Below are 12,018 nucleotides of genomic sequence, written 5' to 3' on the forward strand. Positions count from 1 at the left end.
GCGATCAGATTAATCGTCTAGGAGGAGTATATCAAATTCCAGAGCATGCGTTTTTCAAACAACCCTTAATAGCTGACTTCCTGTTGGCGTGGCGTTTAACTTAGAGCACGAAAGTTGTTCGGCCCGATGAGGTCTATATGTGTACAGAGTTTCATACTTGTATGTGCAAGCGTGTTTGATATATAGACCATGTTTTCGGACCCCATTCAAGGGGGCGCTGTCGAGCTCCCCTAACACGCCCGGGTACCAGCTTCTGCCCGGCCCTGTTGGCCGCAGATTCCAATTTGTGTGCCAATTTTCAAGAGTTTTTGAGCATGTTAAGGCACCCAAAAAGCCCCGGAAGACGGAAAAAAATAAATAAAAAATAAATAAATAATCCTTAGAAGAACAAGAGGGCCCTGCGCGCTTAATTCGCTTGGGCCCTAAATATAGCTGCGAGCAGCGATGATGGGCCAAAGCCCGGTGGCACCGCCACCCCGGTTGCTTCAGGTCAGCTGTGCACGGAGGGCAATGTTCATTTAAAACAATTAAACATAAAAGGACTATGTCAATTTCAAATCACATTTACTGCAGCGGCTGATGCTCCTATGATGACAAACCACAAAAGCCACATGCATGAGATCGTTTAAATTGAGATGACTTTCATGTCACAGAATGTTATAAGTCTATTTCAAATGAGTGCAGAATATCACCATAATCTGAAATGTCTGGGTTTTTTCTCATTGCGAGTTCAGGCTGCATGATTTTAGCCCCGATTTTAGCTCGCAGACAGGTTTTGTGAAATCGCAGACAAATGCCCGAAATCACAGGCAAATCAGTGCTCTGTTATGCGAGTGCTCTGTCACAGTCTCTCCAACCATTTCCTCCTCTATATTCTTCTTCTCTTTTTCTTGTTTTCGCTGCAAATCAGCACACAGGCCATTCGTATTGCAAGCTCCTTGCGGGTTACCGTTTTTAATAATAAACCCAGTCTCACTAGAGAACTTCGGTCTTGCATACGTGATATTGTGTTGTTTCCTTGTCACATCTCCCGGGTGTTTGGTTGTGAAACGTAGTTTGAGTGCCAGACAGATGTGTCGGCGATTCTTCCTATTCTAAATTCATACAGTGTGAAACCTTCTGTCGCCGATCCATCATGCATTTTGAACACAACAGCGACTGAATCAAAAGCGAAAGTAATGCAGTGTGAAAAGGACAGTGACCAGACTAGTTTGAAAATCATGCAGTCTGAAGTCGGCTTCAGACAACCCCTATAAAAATCCTAGACCAAATTAAATACTGTTATTTGTGCAAACTGCACAATGCTCTGAAATAACTAATCCAGCCATAATGTGAATGTCTGTGATTGCTGATGTTGTATAATCCTCACACTTCTATTCATGTGTTTTTTTGACCTCCATGAGCTGTTGATTGTGCACCAATCTTATGCACCAAAAGCATGCATTCATTTAATTTTAATATGTGTGGTATAAATAAAAAATAAAATGGAAAAATAATAAATAATAAATAGAGCCTAATCTCAGAACCTGCAAAGACAATTTTAATGTCAGTCTCAGGTATTAATAAGGTTCATGTCTTGAATTTTCTGCTCACTTATGCAAGTTTATTTTAAACAGCCACTTTCATAATCATGTGAAATTTTACTGAAACAGGGTTTTTTAATCAATTTGAATTATATCAGTAAATAAATAATTCTAAAATTCTAATTGTAATTGTTAAAAATAAATAACTCATTATTTAGAAAAAAAAAATAAGACTGTAAAGCACACATATGCATACACAGAGAGAGAAAAAAGATATATATAGACAGTGTGACACAGACATAGACCCATACACAGACACCTCCCACCCACCCACCCACACACACACCCACCCGAATGAGCCTGAGGTAATATGGGGGAGGACAGAGAGGGAGAGAGACTGAGACAGACTGAGAAGATCATTTTAAACAAACAAACAAAACAAAAAAAAATCTTAATTATGTCAAAGTAGTCTTTGATATTTTTTTTAATATACCTACACAAACAGTATAATTAAAACAAATTTAATCATATTAAATTTAATTATGTTCTATATATATGTTTGACTTATCCAACCCTGTTTTAAAAATAGGTATATGCTGCCCTCTAGTTGTTACTCTATGTATGACATTAATTATATTTGATTGAAAAATGGATTAATCTGCCTATTTTTAATTACACATGCTTTTTGAATTGGAAGAAAATGAATAAAATGTGTTTATTTCAAACATCTATATTATTTTATATATAAATTAATTGTGTATAGTGTTTTTTTTAATGGAGAATATGAGTCATTCTGTTTACCTTTTTTACATTACTTCAATCTATTACCATGGCAAGACGGTTCGAGATATCCATTATCCGTTTTCAATTTAACATCTTCAATGTCTTAGCAACATGTAAAAAATGTTTGGTCTGAATGGAATAAACTCCCTAGAAGTAGTAGTTTAAAATTCAGAGCCTGTTTAGTCAAAAAATCTACATTCAAACCAAAATAGCAGACTTCCTGTTGGTCGGAGCTAATGACTGTAAATGAGAAAGTTGTCCAGTTTAATGAGAACAATAAGTGTACCGAGTTTGGTGACTGTAGGTTAAACTAAACCCCCCACTTTTGTCAAAAGGTGGCGCTGCAGAGCCCCTGCTCCCCGCCCGTTTCTAAGGCTTTGTCCATATCTACTGTATGACAATAATGATATGTGTGTCCAATTTGAAGCATGTTAATGGCTTCAAAAACGCCCAAGAATATTATAAAAGTTTGACGTGTTGCCAAGGCAACTATGTTTGAGATATCACATTTCTTTTCAAAGGTCTACATCTGCCATGTTTTGTCATTATTGTGGTGAAGTTTGAAGCAAATCGGATAAAAATAAAATGGTGATCTCAAAGCATTTTGAAAGTGACACGCTTCCTGCTGCCAGTTGGTGGCAGTATAACTTTGACTCACAATAGTCACATCCATGTGATCTGACTATTACAACCAATATACACGTGAAGTTTCATAAAGATCAATATATGTATGCAGAAGTTATAACACATTTCCCGTTTCCCTTTTCTCGCCATAAATTCGTTGCCTCGCCACAGCCAAACCGTTCGAGATATCAAATATCCGCTGGCAATTTTTCATCAACAATGTCTTGAATTCATGCTGACCGAGTCTTGCATACATGATATTGTGTTGTTTCCTTGTCACATCTCCCGTGTGTTTGGTTGTGAAACGTAGTTTGAGTGCCAGACAGATGTGTCGGCGATTCTTCCTATTCTAAATTCATGCAGTGTGAAACCTTCTGTCGCCGATCCATCATGCATTTTGAACACAACAGCAACTGAATCGAAAGCGACAGTAATGCAGTGTGAAAAGGACAGTGACCAGACTACTTTGAAAATCATGCAGTCTGAAGTCGGCTTCAGACAACCCCTATAAAAATTCTAGACCAAATGATATACTGTTATTTGTGCAAACTCCACAATGCTCTGAAATAACTAATCCAGCCATAATGTGAATGTCTGTGATTGCTGATGTTGTATAATCTTCACTCTTCTATTCATGTGTTTTTTGACCTCCATGAGCTGTTGTTTGTGCACCAATCTTATGCACCAAAAGCATGCATTCATTTAATTTTAATATGTGTGGTATAAGATAAAAAATAAAATGGAAAAATAATAAATAATAAATAGAGCCAAATCACAGAACCTGCAAAGACAATTTTAAATGTCAGTCTCAGGTATTAATAAGGTTCATATCTTGAATTTTCTGCTCACTTATGCAAGTTTATTTTAAACAGCCACGTTCATAATCATGTGAAATTTTACTGAAACAGGTTTTTTTAATAAATTTGAATTATATCAGTAAATAAATAATTCAAAAATTCTCATTGTAATTGTTAAAAATAAATAACTCAATATTTAGAAAAAAATAAAACACACATATGCATACACAGAGAGAGAAAAAGATATATATAGACAGTGTGACACAGACATAGACCCACACACAGACATTTTTTTTTCAATGAAACAGCAGAAAAACTATAATTTACAATTACAAATATACTTTGTTTTAAAGAGCACAAACCCCTGTTTAAGTGTCAAACATTTACCTCTCATTGTTTAGATACTCCCCATTAAAAACAATGAAAAAGAAAACAATACTACCAAATTACTTACAAAAAACGTCCTAATAAAATGATAAGAATGCTATTCACTTGCCATAAACAACCAAGTGTTCACACCAGAGTAATAGGGTACAAGAGCTACAAAACATAACTTTTTATAGCCGAAAAGTGAGATCTAGTAGACCATCATCACGACTAACAGCTATAAATAGACACCTATAGTCTCGTTGTGAAATAAACACATCATCAGTAATATTACATTATAATAATAACCTGAATTTTTTTTTTTTTTTTTTGAAAAATCAAATTGCATAATTTCGGGTTTTTCTATGAGAAGGGCCGTTACTGCATAAGTGAACTCTGATAGCTACAAGGGCACTGCAAACTACAAAAAACAGTGCAAAACAACTTTTGCTGTGCTATTTGACTTTAGCTGACTGAGTGACCAGTGCAGTAGGTGACAGTCTGACTTTATAATAACGACGACGATTATGTTGTCTTATAATATTCATTCATTTAAGCATCATCGTCGTCGTCGCATCATGAGTCCCTCGCTGTTAATCATGTAACTACCCTGCTTACCGCTTCTATTATACTCTCCTGCTTACTCTGTCCCTCATTGGTTTCACTGCTCCTCTGCCTTACAGGTCTCCTCCATGTTCTTCTATGTTCACCTGTTTTTGCACGTCAGGTACTGTAGGTTTGAAAACTGAAGCTACAGTAACCGTACTAAACATGTCAGTAATTTTTGCACGTTGAGGCATCAACCTGTACATTTTTTTTATTTATTTATTTTTTTTTCACAGATGTTCTGGCGAAACAAAGGGGACGGGGTGGAGTCTGTTAAGGGATGTGATTGGGCCAGCCCAGTGTCAGTATGGAAAATGAACCAATGGGCCGCTGTCCCTGCTTTATGGGCCGGTCGTTGGCCAATTTTATGTTTATTAAAAAAAAATCATATCATATAGCGGCCCCCCCTCAAGTGCGTCGGCCCACCGGGCATTTGCCCGGTATGCCAGATTACCAGTCCAGGCCTGATGGGGGAGGACAGAGAGAGAGAGAGGGAGAGAGACTGAGACAGACTGAGAAGATCATTTTAAACAAACAAACAAAAAAAAATCTTAATTATGTCAAAGTAGTCTTTGATAATTTTTTTTAATATACCTGCACAAACAGTATAATTAAAACAATTTTTTGTTCTATATATATGTTTGACTTATCCAACCCTGTTTTAAAAATAGGTATATGCTGCCCTCTAGTTGTTACTCTATGTATGACATTAATTATATTTGATTGAAAAATGGATTAATCTGCCTATTTTTAATTACACATGCTTTTTGAATTGGAAGAAAATGAATAAAATGTGTTTATTTCAAACATCTATATTATTCTATATATAAATTAATTGTGTATAGTGTTTTTTTTTAATGGAGAATATGAGTCATTCCGTTCACCTTTTTTACATTACTTCAATCTGTTACCATGGCAAGACGGTTCGAGATATCCATTATCCGTTTTCAATTTAACATCTTCAGTGTCTTAGCAACATGTAAAAAATGTTTGGTCTGAATGGAATAAACTCCCTAGAAGTAGTAGTTTAAAATTCAGAGCCTGTTTAGTCAAAAAATCCACATTCAAACCAAAATAGCAGACTTCCTGTTGGTCGGAGCTAATGACTGTAAATTAGAAAATTATATGGCTTAATGAGAACAATAACTGTACCGAGTTTGGTGACTGTAGGTTAAACTAACCCCCCCACTTTTGTCAAAAGGTGGCGCTATAGAGGCCCTGCTCCCCGTCCGTTTCTACGGTTTTGCCCATGTCAGCTGGTTGATATCTCTGATGTGTGCATTGAGTTTCATGCAATTTGAAGCATGTTGAGAGTCTCAAAAGCTTCCAAAACTAATATTAAAGTTTGATGCGTTGCCATGGCAACAGTGTTTGTGATATCACTATTTCCTTTCAAAGGTCTACATTCACCATGTCTTGACATTATTCTGGTGAAGTTTGAAGCAAATTGGAAAAAAATAAGATGGTGATCTCAAAGCATTTTGAAAGTGACACACTTCTTGCTATCAGTTGGTGGCGCTATAACTTTGACTCACAATAGTCACATCCATGTGATCGGACTACTACAACCAACACACTGCTGAAGTTTCATCAAGATCAGTTAATGTATGCAGAAGTTATAACACTTCGTGTTTCTCTTTTCTCGCCATAAATTCGTTTCCTCGCCACGGCCAAACCGTTCGAGATATCAAAAATCCGTCCGCAATTTTTCATCATCGATGTCTTGACTTCATGCTGACCGAGTTTGGTGGTGATCTGAATAATCTCCTCGGAGGAGTATATCAAATTCCAGAGCATGCGTTTTTCAAACAACCCATAATAGCTGACTTCCTGTTGAGGTGACGTATAACTTAGAGCACGAAGGTTGTTCGGCCCGATGAGGTCTATATGTGTACCGAGTTTTAGACTTACATGTGCAAGCGTGTTTCATATATGGACCAAGTTTTCGGGTGCAATTCAAGGGGGCGCTGTTGAGCCCCCCTGCCACGCCCGGGTACCAGCCTCTGTACGGCTGTCATGGCCGCGGGTTCTGACCAGTGTGCAAAATTTCAAGAGTTTTTGAGCATGTTAAGGGCCCCAAAAACCCCCAAAACTTAGAAAAAAAATAATAATAAATATAGCTGCGAGCAGCGATGACGGGCCAAAGCCCGGTGGCATCGCCACCCCTGTGGCTTCAGGGCAACTGTGCATGGCAGGCAATAGGCATTTAAAAGAGTTAAGCATAAAAGGACTGTCAAATTCACTCCACATTTACTGCACTACAAGGTAGCGCTATAGAGCCCCTCCTCCCTGCCCGTTTCTAAGGCTTTGCCCATGTCTACTGGCTAACAATCCTGATGTGTGTGTGGAGTTTCAAACAATTTGAAGCATGCTAAGAGTCTCAAAAGCATTCAAAACCAATATAAAAGTTTGATGCGTTGCCATGGCAACTGTGTTTGAGATAACACAATTATTTTCAAAGGTCTACATCTGACATGTTTTGACATTATTTAAATGAAGTTTGACGCAAATAGGGTAAACATAAGATGGTGATCACAAAGCATGCTGAAAGTAACACATTTCCTGCTGCCAGTTGGTGGCACTATAACTTTGACTCACAATAGTCACATCTATGTGATCAGCCTTGTAGAACAAAGACACAGCCGAAGATTCATCAAAATCAATTAATGCAGAAGTTATAACACTTTGTTTCCCTTTTTTTGCTATTAAATTAGTTGCCTCGCCACGACCAAACCGTTTGAGATATCCAAAATCTGTTTGCAATTAAACAACTTCAATGTGTTAGCAGCAAGTTAAAAAAAGCTTGGTGTAAATTGGATAAACCCTGTAGGAGTAGTAGTATAAAATTCATAGCCTGTTTTTTTTCAAAAAATGAACATTCAAACAAAAATAGCTGACTTCCTGTTGGTCGGAGCTAATGAATGTAAATTAGAAAATTGTCCGGCTTGATGAGAACAATATGTGTACCGAGTTTGGTGACTGTAGGAAAAACTAACCCCCCCCCCTTTTGTCAAAAGGTGGCACTACTGAGCCCCTCCACCACGCCCATTTCTATGGCTTTGTCCATGTCTACTGGTTGACAATATTGATGTGTGTGTCGAGTTTCATGCAATTTGAAGCATGTTAAGAGCCTCAAAAACACTCAAGAATATTATTACAGTTTGACCTGTTGCCATGGCAACAATATTTCAAATATCAAAAATCCTGTCATAGGTCTACATCTGCTGTGTATTGACATTACACTGATGAAGTTTGAAGCAAATTAGGTAAAAATAAGAGGGTGATCTCAAAGCATTTCAAAAAGTGATACACTTCCTGCTGCCAGTTGGTGGCGCTATAACTTTGACTCACAATAGTCACATCCATGTGATCAGACTACTACAACCAACACACTCGTGAAGTTTCATAAAGATCAATATATGTATGCAGATGTTATAACACATTTCCTGTTTCCTTTTTCTCGCCATAAATTTGTTGCCTCGCCACGGCCAAACCATTCGAGATATCAAAAAACCGCTGGCAATTTTTAATCATCAGTGTCTTGACTTCATGCTGACCGAGTTTGGTGGCGATCGGATTAATCGCCTAGGAGGAGTATATCAAATTCCAGAGCATGCTTTTTTCAAACAACCCTTAATAGCTGACTTCCTGTTGGGGTGGCGTTTAACTTAGAGTACGAAAGTTGTTCGGCCCGATGAGGTCTATATGTGTACCGACTTTCATACTAATACGCGCAAGTGTGTTTACAGTTTTTTCCAATTGCTAACACACAATTTTTCAAACTAGTCTGGTTTTATCAAAACACTTAACACAATTCACAAAACCACACACCCAAACTGCAAAATACCTCATATATCCTGCAAAATGAAGCACTGCAACCGAAACTACACAGAGCATTATCAAAATCAAACTTTTGCATGAAATGGCACACACTTCATTCATATTACCAGATTTTTGCCTAACCACCTACACACTGTTGGGCATAATGAAAAGCACCCCCATCTTTAGTATGCTTTGCCATAATACTAAAATATGTATCAGATTGTTCACATGCACAGAAATATTTGCAGATACACACACATGCTGTTGCAACATTTTTATTTTTTTTCCTTCACTACAGTAAACAAGTCAGTACAACATAAGCACAGCAGATATATTTACATAGGACTGAACAAAAATATTCTTACAAAAAAAGTAAACTGAAAAAGAAAATTTCTGAAAAAAAATATATTACAGTAAAAAAAACAAAACAAAAAAAAAGGCAAGAAAAATAATTAGGCAGCATCTTGCCGCACAGCCGGGTCTGGCCACAACGCCTCGTCAACATCACAGGCAATATCTTCCCTTGCCAGACATCGAGGGAAGAAGCGCCTTGAGTGCCTTATCCATCCCTGAATTGCACCCACATCAATCTCATCACATGCCTCTTCCATGGCCTGCACAAGAGGCATGCGCACAAAGGGCTGCCGGTCGTATACCTTCCACCGCCATGCCGAAAAAAATTCTTCTATGGGGTTCAGAAATGGTGAGTATGGTGGTAGGTATTGCACAAGAAATGTTGGGTGGTCAGCAAACCAGTTTTGGACTGGGGCTGCACGATGAAAGCTCACATTGTCCCATACTACAACGTACCGGTTTCTTTGATGGTCTGCATCATTCATACGCTCTGGTGGTATGAGAATGTTGTGAAGTCTGTCCAGAAATGTGAGAATATGGGCTGTGTTGTATGGTCCAAGTTTGGCATGACGGTGGAGGACACCATGCATATTGGAGATGGCAGCGCACATTGTGATGTTCCCACCACGTTGGCCAGGAACATCTATAATGGCTCTGTGGCCAATGAGGTTTCTCCCTCTTATTCTGGTCTTTGCTAGGTTGAACCCAGCCTCATCTATAAAGATGAACTCATGTGGGATTGCATGAGCATCCATTTCCAGTACTCCCTGAAAACAAAGAACAAAAATCACTCAATATGGTGTTATCCAGTACACTGGGAAACAATGTTGTGTGTAGTGTACTGCAGTCAATATAGTACTTACATCCACATATGCTCGTCTGAACTCTTTGTTTCTTTGAGAGTTTCTCTCAAACGGCACCTTATAAAGTTGTTTCATTCTGATTTGGTTTCGCTTGAGAATGCGAGCCAATGTGGACAGACTAACTCGTTGAATGTTGTTGAATAAGGTGTTGTCTTGGATGATGTGGCTTTGAATTTCTCGTAATCTGATTTCATTATTTTCCAAAACCAAGTTTACAATGGCAGCTTCCTGTACCCCGGTGAACATTTGGCCCCCTCCTCCACCATGGTGTCGTCTCTCAGTCCTTTAGAAAAAATAAAATAAAAATATATATAGGGCTTGGACAATGCAGCCTAAATATTTTCCCCCACAGTAGAGTACATTGTACAGGAAACTTGTACAGTTCATGAATGGCTGATGTCATACACTAAGTAAACAGGTGTCACCCAACTGATACACTATGACATGGGGTATACTACATGTGTACTACATGAAATTTTGGTTACATACCTGTTCTCCAGTCTAAAGGTCCGGATGACAGAGGCGACAGTAAAACGGCTCAAGTTTGGCTGCACTCTCTGTCCAGCCTCACGCATTGTCAACCCATGGTTGATGACATGATCTACTAAGGTTGCTCTGATTTCATTTGAAAGTGTTTGTCTTCTTTGGCCATGAACTCCTCTACCTGCTCTACCCCTACCTCTCACTCTTCCTCCCCCTCTTATTCTCAACCTCCCTCTTCCTCTTCCTCTTCCTCTTCCTCTTCCTCTCTCTGCAATGTCTTCCATTGTTGTTGTAAAAAAAAAGTTTCTCACCTGTGGTCTTTTCATAGTGCTTACATCCTGATTGAAGTGTTAACAATTAACCACTGAGGTGTTTGGCCAGGTGGCACATGTAATTGGCCAATTAGCTCATGTAGTGTCATTTTGAATGGCAGTGTTTTGAAATGGCAAACATGTGACTTTATGTCAGATTGTTGTGTCTTATGCAGAGAACTGTATTTAGTGAATTTAAAAAGTGCTATTTTGAAATGCAAAATGTGTGTAAAACAGAAAAGGTGTTTAGACTTTTGGAGACTTGAGAAGAAGTTTTGCTCTCTGTGTGTCAGTTTAAATAATTGTGCTGTGCATGTCATTTTAGTGTGTTAGCAATTGGAAAAAACTGTAATATATGGAACAAATTTTCAGACTTTTTTCAAGGGGGCGCTGTCGAGTCCCCCTGCCACGCCCGGGTACCAGCCTCTGTGGCGTCCTAATGGCCGCGGATTCCAATGTGTGTGCCAATTTTCAAGAGTTTTTGAGCATGTTAAAGCCCCCAAAAATCCCCCGAAAAACGGAAAAAAATAAAATAAATAAATAATCCTTAGAAGAACAAGAGGGCCCTACGCGCTTAATAAGATCTATAAGTTTGTTGATTCAATGATTACACTACATTTACTTATTTATTTACTTGCTTATTTATTTTTTGCTAAAACTCATTGTTATACAACTAACTTGTCATTAAAGAACTTTGAAGAAAATGATTAACGAAGAACATGATTAAAGAACAAGAAAAACATGTTTTTTTCATTCATGTATTTGTGTATCTAGAGCTGAATTTATCAAATAAACAGAGAACACACTTGTAGTTTTGTTGTTAATATTTATTTTTGATAAATTCATTAATAGAGAAAACTGCAGAGCTTCATTATGCAGTGAATACTGAACTGTTTTGCCAACATGAGTGTGTTTAGTTTGTTGTGTTAATTGTTTTGAGAGCAATTACATTCATTTGGAGAAATGTGTCAAATCGATTGAGAAAAATGTAATAGTCAGCTGATTGTATTTGATCACAAAAATATGTGTAGTGTCATTAGTCTTTGAAAGAGTAAAAGTGAGGCTAGAGGGGCATACATAAAGTATGAAGAACTTTGCACAATGTATGAAAAGCGCCACATCTTTAACCCTCTGGAGTCTGAGGCTGATTTGGGGCCCTGGAGAAGTTTTGCCCTGACATTTGTGTTCTTTTCAGTTGTTCATAAACATATTAATGGAAAAGGTGTCATTGCACTGTATTTAGCACAAACTAGGCTACCATAATATGTGAGGAACATGTATGTACATGTTTGTATTTTTGAAGGAATAACGTTTATGTGTGGTTATTGAAAAAAACAAAAAACTTAAGTCACTGAAATAAGGCAAGAAATAAAATATTAAATATGTGTTCACAATACTTGTGGGTATTGGAGGTTGTAGACTAGAATTTTTGCTTCAGAATGATGTCAATTTTATCCTGCCTACTCGTTCATATAAAACCATATAG

The 12,018-nt window shown here is 37.8% G+C and overlaps 1 protein-coding gene across 2 annotated transcripts in view; it reads right to left on the minus strand.

Annotated features, from left to right (window-relative positions):
- Positions 1 to 8,793: 8,793 nt before the first annotated feature.
- Positions 8,794 to 12,018, minus strand: part of LOC137007883 (uncharacterized) — a 135,874-nt gene continuing 132,649 nt past the window's right edge. For both annotated transcript variants that reach the window (XM_067369580.1, XM_067369579.1), the window contains exons 2-3: positions 9,739 to 10,021; positions 8,794 to 9,642 (exon numbers count right to left, since the gene is read on the minus strand). In XM_067369580.1, coding sequence (XP_067225681.1) covers positions 8,974 to 9,642; positions 9,739 to 9,984 — 915 coding nt within the window. In that variant the 5' untranslated portion in view covers positions 9,985 to 10,021 and the 3' untranslated portion in view covers positions 8,794 to 8,973. The remainder of the gene's footprint in view (positions 9,643 to 9,738; positions 10,022 to 12,018) is intronic.

The sequence above is a fragment of the Chanodichthys erythropterus genome, chromosome 19 (assembly GCF_024489055.1).
Source record: "Chanodichthys erythropterus isolate Z2021 chromosome 19, ASM2448905v1, whole genome shotgun sequence".
Classification (NCBI taxonomy): Eukaryota; Metazoa; Chordata; class Actinopteri; order Cypriniformes; family Xenocyprididae; genus Chanodichthys; species Chanodichthys erythropterus.